Source organism: Rhinolophus ferrumequinum, chromosome 18, assembly GCF_004115265.2.
Source record: "Rhinolophus ferrumequinum isolate MPI-CBG mRhiFer1 chromosome 18, mRhiFer1_v1.p, whole genome shotgun sequence".
NCBI classification, from domain to species: domain Eukaryota; kingdom Metazoa; phylum Chordata; class Mammalia; order Chiroptera; family Rhinolophidae; genus Rhinolophus; species Rhinolophus ferrumequinum.
In genome coordinates, this window is record NC_046301.1 from 60,861,897 (window position 1) to 60,873,087 (window position 11,191).

At 54.2% G+C, this 11,191-nt stretch overlaps 1 protein-coding gene across 1 annotated transcript; it reads right to left on the reverse strand.

Moving 5' to 3' along the window:
* Positions 1–1,391: 1,391 nt before the first annotated feature.
* Positions 1,392–3,394, reverse strand: GADD45B (growth arrest and DNA damage inducible beta). Its single transcript, XM_033133456.1, has 4 exons — positions 3,123–3,394; positions 2,933–3,034; positions 2,342–2,564; positions 1,392–2,102 (listed from the first exon to the last, which is right to left on the reverse strand). Exons 1-4 carry the CDS (start codon positions 3,164–3,166, stop codon positions 1,989–1,991), a joined length of 483 nt encoding a protein of 160 aa, XP_032989347.1. The 5' UTR covers positions 3,167–3,394; the 3' UTR covers positions 1,392–1,988.
* Between the last annotated feature and the right edge of the window lie 7,797 nt (positions 3,395–11,191).

Genomic DNA, 11,191 nt, shown 5'->3' on the forward strand with positions numbered 1-11,191 from the left:
TGGAAGGAGCTGATCTGACACCAAGAGCCTGAGCTTCTGGACTGACACTTGTCCCTGCTCGTTCTTTCGCCTTGAGCTCCCCACCTCAGGGGAAGATCCCTCAGCCTCTGCTGCCCCGCCCAGCTCTGCCAGCTCCCACCCACAATCTGGTGGAGTCCCCCTTTCTTCCCCTAAGCACTTCAGTCTCCTCACTCCCTTCCCCCACCTCCTACAGGGGTTTATTTCACCCATCCCCAGCCCCTCTGGGTTTCCCCCCACCTTCTGCCATACCCAGCTGTGCTCCCCCCTCCTCCCCGCGCGGGCTTGGGTCCCTCCACTTAGCATCTCCCCTCCCCCACCTCGTACAGGTGTTTCTCCGCCCCTCCCCCCTTGGGCTCTCTCTTCCTCCCAACCCCTGAAGGGATCCCCGCCCCTCCCCCTCCCTCTGGGACTTCCCCCTCTCTTTTTCCCTCCCCTCATCCTTCCCCGCGGGGCTCCCCCAGTCCTGTGACTGGGGGGGGGGGCCCGCCGGGGTTTTCCTCACGCGCCCACGTGGGGCTCTCCGTGGAAAGGTCGCGGCCTGAGGGAGGAGTCCCCTCCTTCCATCTCCCCCAGTTCCCGGACCAGGCAGCCCGGCAGAGGGGAGGCGAGGTTGCCCAGGCAGGAGCCCACCCTGCAGACTCAGGGCGCTCCCAGCTCCCAGCCCGGGGCAGTGGGAGTCACTGCAAGCAACTTGGGGAGAACAGGGAGGAGGCAAGCCCAACAGTTTCGGTTTAGAGGCAAAACACTGTAACGTGCCAAGCCCAGCTGGGCCGGGAGCAAGACTTCCTGGGGTATTTTTCTGCTTGTTGATTTTAGTTTGGGAAAAGAAAAAAAAAATTTTTTTCTTTAGTGCAGTGAAGAGGCCCATCCTGGGAAGGAGAAGGCCGGGGTACGGGAGTGGGGGGGGGGGATCCCCATAGGAACTTCCTGCAAGGCCCAGGCCCTCGCTGTGTGGTCGCACGTGCCCCCTTGACCTCTCTGGACCTTGGGCTGCTGTGGTGGCTGGGCAGGCAGGGGCTGCAGCCAGTCCCAGGGAGGGTAAGTCTGTATGTGCCCAGAGCTTGGGGTTGGCTCCAGCACAGCCAGTAACAGCAGTGGCACGGCGGCCAGGTTTCGTAATAAACCGGTCTTTTAATTGCTACAGGGAAGGAGGAGGGAAAAGAAAAAAAAAGAGGCAAAGATTTGTTGGACTTGGGTGGCGCCGGCTGCACAGAGAAGAGGCACTGTGTTTGCGAAGGAGCCTGGAGCTGCTAACAGGGACTTAAGTAACATTTCCTGGTGAGCCTGCAGGAGGGGGGCAGGCCAGGGCGGCTGGAGTGGGGGGGCGGGGTCCTGGTCCCTCTATGAGGCCGCGCACACACAAGAACCCAAAAGCTTTAGAAGTTTATTACAAGGCCATCCTCATAGAAGTAAAAATAGATGTATTTGTAAGCTTCCCGTCTCTCAGTGGTTCAAGTCACAGTGCAAGTAACAAAATATTGTCTATTTAGTTTGCAAACTGGGAGTTCATGGGCACAGAGCAACAGCAGCCCCAGCTCCCAAGTCCCAAAGTTTAGTCCTGGTGAGGGTCTGCAACCCTCATCATCCAAGGCCCGCGTGCAGATGTCAGCTCCAACCTCAAGAAGGGTGGGGGAATGCCGTCAATCTCACCCCACTACTGAAGTGTGGAGTCCAGGCCTTCCCCCACTGCAGCTTCTGCTCTGTCACAAGGCCTGAGCTCCAGGGTCCTCTCTCCTGCCGGCCTGGGACCCCTCTCCTCTTCTCACGGTGGCCGCCCACTGGCGCTGCTCCAGGCTCACCGCCCTGGGGGTGGCCGCGCACTCCCCTCTCCTTGTCTCCAATGATTCTGCCCCCGATGGTCTCATGGGTTAGGTTGTTTTGGGGGGTTGTTCTGGGGGGAGGGGGATCAAATATTTATTTATTTATTTTTGGCAGCAACTCCACCGGTTCTGATGCTGGCAGGCGTCTCAGCGCTCCTGGAGGGAGATGTAGGGGACCCATTGGTTGTTCCCCCGGCTTTCTTCACAGTAACTGGCTACCTCCACCAGGCCGTGGCTCTTCCAGGCATCTGTGTGAGGGTTCTGTGGGATGGGAAAAAGATGGGGTTCAGTGGCAGCCCCAGGAGTGGCCTCTTTCTCCCAGGGCCCCTGTGGGGAAAACAGGCTGGTTCAAAGTAGCTTGCAGGATGACGAGGCCCCTGTGGGGCTGCCCACGGGACATGCCAGTCATGGCTGAGGGCTGAGCTGGTGCAGGACTTTGTTGACAAACACCAGCCCAGGTGCCCAAGCGGGGCGGGGCAGATCCAGGAGGCCCAACTCACCGTGACCAGGAGGCAGTGCAGGTCCCGGGCCTCGGTGGTGCCCTGGGTTTCAGCGGGCTCGCCCAGCAGCTGCGCCAGGCGTTGCATGCCTGACACCCGCACGATGTTGATGTCATTGTCGCAGCAGAAGGACTGGATGAGTGTGAAGTGGATCTGCAAGGCAATGTCGTCCTCTTCCTCCTCGTCAATGGCCAAGAGGCACAGGACCACGCTGTCAGGGTCCCTGAGGGAGACAGAGGAAGCAACCCGTCAGCTGGGGTCCTGGGGAGGGGCCACCATGCACGTGGAACTTTGCAAAAACAGAAACCGCAGGTGTGCAAGCAGCTGGCAGGGTAGGGGAGGGTGAGAAGACCACGGTTCAAAGTATTGGGGGATAAGGTAGAAGCATAATAGAGGGAGAGCGCTTGTAAATGATGCAGCGTCAGGATACTGCAGCCCCTCAACCCCCCAAAATAGCAAAGAGGCCCTCCATCCACAATGGGGACATTTGGGGAAGTCCCAGGCCCATGCAAGAGAGGGGTGCAGCAGGAAGCCTGCAGAGCGGAGTGGGGTCCCCACCCGCGCCCAGCTCTGGGATGGGGTCTGACTCACACATTCATCAGCTTGGCCGACTCGTACACCCCCACGGTGAGGCGGTCCTGGCGCTGCGCGGCCACCAGCAGCTCCTCCACCGCGGCGCTCACCATCTGCATCCTGGGGCAGGGAAGAGGAGAGGTCAACGCCCGGCCGGGCACTCGGCGCTCGGATCCCCTCCCGGCACGCCCGACCTCAGCCTACTTACTTCTGCGCCGCGTTGTCGCACGCCACCAGCTCTTCCAATGTCATGTTGCAGTTATAATCCACAGTGGAAAGCAGCCCCACGACAGTCCCAAGGGAGAAAATGGAAAATCCGAAGCAGGAGAGCCCAAAACCTTCCCAAGGAGCCTGAGCGCTCGTCCCAGACCTTCGGATGGCAGCGAAATCCTCCCCCCAAAAGGCGGAAAAAGACTGCAAAGTTCTCAGCAAGAATAATCCAGGTGGCAACAAAGGAAACAGTCGAGCTACCGGCTTCAGCGATCTAAGCCCGCAGCCCTGGGCGCCGCCTTTTATAAACTGGAAAATAGGGCGTGTCTTCTGCGGCCGTCCTCCCCGCCCATTGGCGAACCCACAAGGCGATTGGTCGGCGTCGGGGCGCCGCGCGGGGGCGTCCCACGTGGGGGCGAGAGCCAGGAGGAGGGTGCGGGGGGAGCCAGAGTGCCAGAAAAGAAAAAAAAAAGCAGAAGTTTTTCTCCTGATTTCCCGGCAGCGGCGCCGCGTTTCGGGGCGCGCGCGGGATTTCCAGCGCGCGAGGCGTACCGGACTTTCGGGGGCGGGGGGCGCTGGAATCCCCTCCCAGTCCCTGGAGAGTCCCCGGCCCGCGAGTTTCCCACATTCTGCTGGGGGCTTGCACGGGGTGGGGGCCTGGTTTGCAGCCTGATCCCTCCCAGGTGGTGATGGTGAGGGTCTCCCCTGAATGCAGGACCCTAGACATTGGGTGACTAAACTTCTGCGTCATGCAACTCCGGCTTTCTCGGGTTACGGGGAGCGTTAAAAACATAAGGTGTACACAAGTAAGCGTTTAATAAACGGTGGTGGTCGCCGGAGGCCACCTCGAGGTCCCCAATGTTGGGGTCTACGAAGGTCGGCCTGTTTCCCCACCTGTCCTATGAGAATGTATACTAGCCTCATTGGGTTGCAGGGAGCATGACATAAAATAAGGGGTACACAGTAAGCACTCAATAAATGTCACCTAGTGGTCGCGAGAGGCCATTTCGAGGTCCCCATCAGGAGAGGCTGCAAAACCCTAGGAGCCCTAAAGACAAGCCCGAGGCCCCCTCCCCACCAGCTTTGAGTTTCAGGGTGGGGTGCGCGTGGGAGGCGCAGGTGGCTGGGCTTTAGCCAGCTGCGCGCCCCCTGCTGGCGCCTCTCATGCCACCATTTGTACCTGGACACTTGGCCTGGGAGAAATCAAGGAAATGGTTCTTGCTTGTGCCGCACGCTGCCACCTCGGGTCCCTTTGCAATGACGGTTGTCACTTTTATTTCCTCCGTCCAGGGTGGGCGCTGATATGTACTGAGCACGTATTATGTATGTATCAGCCTCCTTGTATCATGGTTCATTTAATCTCTAAGGACCCGGGAAGCCACATTTATCTGCATGATGCAAAAGGGCAAACTGAGGTTTGGTGAGGTCGCTACTCTCCCGAGCCACCAGCTACTTGGTGTTGGAGCCACACGTGTGCGCCAGAAACAGCCCCACGCAGGGTCGGCCGTCAGTCTCACAGTCTCACGCGAAGGTAGTTCACGAGCCAGGCGGGCAGGCCCGCGTGGGACTGTCCCCCACGGCCGATTGGGGGCTCTCAGGTGACTCACAGCTGTGTCCCTTCCCCCGCTAAGCCTGGGGTCTTGCCTCAGCCCCACCGCTCCGTTCCCTAGGCACCCGGGCCTGCGGACTCGCTGACGCATCACGCCGCCTCCGCGCCGCCCACCTTGGGGGCGCGAAATGTCCCAGGCGCTGCGAGGCGCGGCGGCCCCACCTGGTGGCGGAACGGTGTCTCTGCGGCTGCAGCGCCGGAAGGAACGACCGGCCGGGGTGGTGGAGTGAGGAGGGCTGGAAATTGGGTAACAGTTGCATTATTTGATATACACAATATTTTACAGATACAACATGTATTTAATAATATCCAAATGCAATATTTTTAAAAACTCAAAATATATGCAAAACCCCATCCATGATGAAAAAAAGCTCAAGACTTTAAATGTAGACAGGATCCAACAGGGCGACGACTAGGAGAAGCCCTGGGAGGTGAGCTGTACCGGTGCAGGGTCAGATCCTGTTTATTTACAATTTTGATTTTTTTCTTCATCGTGGATTTTTGTGTTGATTTTGATTTTTTTAAAATACTGCATGAAAATATTCACCTTGATTGAGTTTTTTGGTGCCTCCTTAGGTTTTGCTCTTGAGGCCAATGCCTCCCTTGCTCTGGGCCCATCCCTGAAGATGTCCCTGTTTGCCCCAAGGAGAGGTGACACATCTACCAGGGTGAGGAAACCCAGAACCACCCCGATGAGAGAATGTGTGAAGCGGGGACTTCCCCGGTTAGGAAAAGGGTGGGTATATTCATACCCACCTTGCACATGAGAATCCATAAACGTAGTTACTTTTTTATCAATGTTGCATTGCATTGAAAATACAAATAAGAACAAACATTTATGGAGCGCTTATTACATGCTTAGTATTTCGTAAGCAGTTTTTCCCTCAATGGAGTAGCACTGGTGTGACTATTCCAGGTTTACAGAGGAAGGAATTGAGACTCAGGAAGACAGTGTTACTGGTTCAAGGGCACAGAGCTGGAGTTCCTTGATATTCCCAGATACTCTAGATATTCCAAGGTTAGGACAGGATGTTTGGAGTCTAGAAGGAAAGAGCTGAGGAGAATGCATGTCAGGGAAGTCAGAGTAGGGGAGGACAAAGGAAAATGAGCCCTGAAGGATGAGTATTTGTTTTCCTGGTAAAGATAGGAAACGGATTGCCATGCAGAGGACCCAGCGCAGACAGAGGCGTGGCCTCTCAGGGCGAGGCTGTCATCACGGATGCAGAGGACAGACCTGGACACATATTCTTTGAGGCACTGCTTTGCCCTCCTTAGCTGAGAAGAGCGTTCACATTTTTGGCACAAATTTTAAGAGGCGCCAAAAAACTCAGTATCAAGATAAATAATCTTTTTTCCTCCCATTTTTTAAAATCAAGATTTAATTCACAGATCCTAAAATTCACCCTTTTAGAGTTCAGTGGGGTTTGGTATAATCACAAGTTTGTGCGACTGTCACCACTACTCCAGACTGAGAGAAATAATATTTTTAATGCAATAGTTTAAATCAAAACACACGTCACAGCACCAAGACGAATGGAATATTAACGTTTCCCACCACGGCACGGTCAGTGCCAGCGCCGCACAAGCCTTAGGAGCCCAACTGAAAGGGAAAATCAGTATGACTGATCCTGTCTTGATTTCAAATCTCCAGCATGACATTTTTCTTTTGCATGTGTTTTAATTTTTTTTTAATGTGGCATTAAGTCATGATTTTTCATCACGACTGAGTTTTTGCCTCACCTTAGTCCCAGCCCTGCTTCTTGGGACCCTGTTTTTAAACGCCAGCCCCCCACAAGCAAACTGGGAAGGCAGGGAGTAGGTATTCCCAATGGACAAAGGGGGAAACCCAGTCTCCAGAAGGGTAGGGAGTCGGTCTGCCTGGGAGAAAGGTGAATCCTGGGTTCCCTCTCAGCAGGGTGACTGGAATTCAAGAGGGTTGTGAGTCCAGGGCTGGGGAGGGACATCGAGAGATGCGAGTGCAAAGTGAAGGCTCCTAGATTGTGGGAGACGTCATGGGCCGGATGTTTGTGGCCCCCCAAAATCCATATGTTGAAACCCTCCCCCGCAGTGGGATGGCATTAGGAGGTGGGGCACTTGGATGGTGATATAGGTTAGAAGAGGTCATGAGGGTGGGGTCCCCATGACAGGATCAGTGTCCTTACAAGGAGAGGAAGAGAGGTCAGAGTCTCTGTCCGCTGTGTGAGGACACAGCACTCAGGTGGCCGTCTATAAGCCAGGAAAGGGGTCTCACCAGGAACTGACCCTGTCAGCACCTTGATTGTAGACTTCTAGCTTCCAGAACTTCGAGAAATAAATGTCTGTTGTTTAAGCTGCCCAGTCTATGGCATTTTGTTATGGCAGCCCGAGCAGACTACGGAAGGAGGGGTGCAAGGGGCTGGGGTGAAAAAAATGGGGGGTAGACAGATCCCCCCAAACGGCACATGGGAGGGATGGGGGTGACCAAGAAGACTTCTGACTGCCTGGGTTTGAATTCCAGCTTCCCTTCTGACCAGCCATGTGAGCTTGTGAGCGTGGGCATTATCCCACCTCCACCCCCGTGCTTCAGTTTCCCCCTTGCAAATGGAAATCGTAGCATTGTCTAGGATTGTTCTGAGCACAAAATGAGTTCATTCTGGTATCCACTTTGGAAGACACTGGTCATGCGACCTCTAAATGGGGGCTGTTATCTAACTCTCAGACACTACAGGCCTATTAGGTGCTGATTTGGCACTGGGTGGGGTGGTCAGGGTGGGCTTCTCTGAGGAGGTGACCTTTGAACGGAGACCTGAGTGACATGAAGAAGCCAGGCTTGGGAAGCTATGAAGGGCAGTGTTCCAGTTACCGCATGTGCAAAGGCTTTGAGGGGGGACAGCAGCCGGCATATTTGAGGAGTTCCCCAGGAGGCCCAGGTGGCGGAGCAGAGTGAGTGAGGGGACCGTGGGGAGATGAGGTCAGGAAGTCCTGGGTGGCTGCGAGCAGGGGTCTGGATTTACTCTGGATGTGCCAGGAAGGAATTGTCAAGTCTGAAGCAGGGGCAGGACTGGCCTCTGACATCATGTTTGTTTTGTTTTGCAGAGATGAACAAGACGTGATTCCTGTCCCCAGGGAGAGGCTTCCTGGTGGAGGCGAGTCACCTGAACTTTGAGTTGTTGGTAAGATAGGGTGGGCTTGGAGGAGGTGGGGATGACACACCAGGTATGGGAGAAGGCAGGAGCTAAGGTGGGCAGGCCAGAGGCCACGCATACTGAGGACAATGTGGGGAGCTCTGCTGTGAGGTCAGGCTGGCCTGGTTCAAATCCCACATCCCCTGCTCACAAGCTGTGTGTCCTTGAGTTGGTGAGTTAACCTCTCTGAAACTCCCTCTTGAAGTGGGAGAACCAGGTTGTCCAAAAATCATGAACAATGACCTAGACTGGGCTTGGTATTGAGAAAGTGCTCCGTGTACCTTCTCTATTGCAGTTAGCTTGAAAGCCACTTGAAGCCGTCCCCTCCCTCCCTGGATGTTCGTGTCCACCTCAGCTGGCTCTCTCTGCAGCGCCCAAAGGTCCCCTTCCAGAACCTGTCTCACCACGTGTGTCTTCTGCTCACCGTCCAAAGACAAACATCACCGGAAACCCTCCCTATTGTTCTTAGACTGTACCAGGCACGTACTCCCTCCTGCCCTTCTCTTTGCTGGTTCCCCCCCCCCCCCGGACTCCCTTGCCCACCCCATGTCATCTTGCCTCTGTCCCTCCTCTTTGCCAGGCTTCCTGGGCCACCCACTGTATGTTTCACACACCCCCACCCCACACATTTCATACCCCCCCCCCCGTTTTTCTTCTTAGCTCTGAATACCACCCATTATACTACCTATTCAACTGACTCGCCAGAGCTGTTATCTGCACCCCTCACTGAGACATCAGCTTTGCCACTCGGAGTTTTGGTCTGTTTTGCTCAGCGTGGTGTTCCTGGTACACAAGTAGGTGCTCAATAAATGTGTGCTGGTTGAATGACTGAATGAGTCCCCAACGTCACTCTGAGGGTCTCGGCATTATTTTAAGAGGATACACTTTTTTTGAAAAATGAAAAAGCATGATTTTTATGTGAATATACGATGAACATGTGTCAAAGATTGTATTTAATTAACGAGAAGAACAGAGAGATGTCATCCACCGGTTCAAAGAACTCAAAGAACCACACATTTCTAGGCAATCAGGGTCGGAAAATTAATCTGCTTAGTAGGTGCAAATTGATAGAGGGCAGACCCCAACTTTCCGTCAGATAATTTGTTTCTCTGGACACGTGGAGTTTAGTCACTTGTACGGTTTGAGGGCACAGTTCCTGTCAGACTGGCCTGGCTACAGACGTCAGCTCACTCTCCAGGGCCACGCTCACTTCAGACCAGCTGGCTGCAAATCCAGGGGTCCCCACGATTACCCTGGGACTCAAAGTTTCACTAGGACAACTCAGAATGCAGGAAAGTGCTCGATTTGCAATTACAGTGTATGAGTGTCCTGGGACAGCCACAAACAAGCCCCACACACGGCAGGGCTGAAAACAACAGGAATTTGTTTTCTCCCATTTCTGGAGGCTAGACATCCAGAATCAAGATGTCGGTGGGGCTGATTCCCTCTAGAGACTGAGGACCACGTGCCACCTGCCCCCCTCTACAGAGAGCAACCGCTATGTTGACTTCCAGGATAACCATGTCCCCACTTTCCTTTCAATTATATCACATTTGGGAGCACTCCTAAATAACACAGCTAGTTTGGCCAGGTTTTGAATGTTACAAAAACGGCAGGGTCCTGTAGGTATGCTTCTACACTTTGCCTTTTTGTACCATCCTACGTTGGGGAGGTCATCCTGTGGATGTGTGTTGCTGAGTTGCTTTCCTTTTTACTGCTGTGTAATATTCCACTGTGTGAATATACACAAGGGGATCAGTCTATATTTACCAATGGATATTTGGGTTGTTTTCAGTTTTTGTTTCCCTATTACAACAAACAATGAAGCTTTCAAAACCCAAATCAGATCCTCTTATGTGCTAAGGACAAGAGATAGCCTATGGAGAGCAGCCAGCAGGGACCCGAGGCGCTCAGCTACAGCCTGCAAGGACCCAAACCCTTCCACTAACTGCACGAGTGAGCTTGGAAGTGAGTCCTTGACTGTAGTTTTGTGACGCCGGGAGGCAGACCACCCAGCTAAGCTGCTCCCAGATTCCTGACCCACGAAACGGGTAAGAAATGTGAGTTGCTTTAAGCCACTATATATTTTGAGGCTAGGTTTTATGCAGCAATAGATGACTAATACACTAATGTTATATTACATATTTATTTCCTTCTTTAATATGTCTCCATCCACTGGAAGCTCTCATTCATTGCCATGTCCACTGTGCCTAGAACATGACTTTGTACTGGCTGGTCCCTTCCCCTAAAAGGCTTTCTCCCCACATGTTCACCTGGCTCATCCCCAAGTCTCTCCAAGTCCTTGCTCAAATGTCACATTCTCTAAGAGGCGCAGCCTATATAGGAATGCAGCCCCCTACCTCCCATGCTCCCAAGCCCCTTTACCCTGCTTGCTTTCTCCACACCTACTACCTTGCAATATGCCCTGTCATTTACTTATTTGTTCACTTAATTTGTTTCCGGTCTCCCCACTCTGGCGAAAAGCAGGGATCTTTGTTTTAGTCACTGAGGCAGTCCCAGTGACAGACGCGGAGATGTTCAATCAGTATTTATTGACTTCATTATTCCATTCTCCCACTTAACAAAAAGCTATTCCCATAAGCTCCTGCACTCGACCTACCTCCGAAATCAGTTGGGATTACAGGGTTCCATCCCCAGATTCCCGAATTCTGATCCTAGATTCCAGGTTTAGCCTCCAGGCTCTGGAATCTAGGTTCCAGAATCTTCCCCAGGCTCTGGAATGGAGGGCCCAGATCCAGGCTCTGGAATCCAGGAGTTCCCAGATCCATGCGCCAGAATCAGGGATCCCAGATCCAGGCTTCTCAATCAGCCTCCACTGGACTCTCCCCTAATCCAGACTCTGGAATCCGAGATCCCTAGATCCAGGCTCCGGAATTCAGGATCCAGGCCAGAAGCCAGCGGCTGCTGACGCGCAGAGATTTTGGAAAATGTGGCGCCAAACTCCCGCGCCGAGTCGGGGCGGCGGCGCCGGGTGTGGGTGTGAGAGACGGAAGGACAGGGGAGGCAGAGCTCGCGGGGCTGGACGGTCCCAAGCTCGCCGACTTCTCGCCCACCGCGGGCACCCCATACCCACAAAGCAGACAGCAGTTGGCCATTAACTTTCTAGCGCCCTGGGATCAGAGGGTCCCAGGTTCGAATCCCGCCCCCGCCAAGCCCCTGCTGGGGTCTCGGGACAGGTCCCGTAAATCCCTGTGTGCCTCAGTTTTCCGCCCTGGAAATGGGCTCGAAAACCCATTTCCCGGAGACATCGCCCCGTGTCGTGCCTGGGGAGCT

Excerpts from the sequence above, each read along its gene's own strand:
- GADD45B (XM_033133456.1), bottom strand. The coding sequence starts at position 3,166 with ATGACATTGGAAGAGCTGGTGGCGTGCGACAACGCGGCGCAGAA. Across the intron at positions 3,035-3,122 it reads TGCGACAACGCGGCGCAGAA|GATGCAGATGGTGAGCGCCG; the intron begins GTAAGTAGGCTG and ends TCCCTGCCCCAG. Across the intron at positions 2,103-2,341 it reads TGCACTGCCTCCTGGTCACG|AACCCTCACACAGATGCCTG; the intron begins GTGAGTTGGGCC and ends CCCATCCCACAG.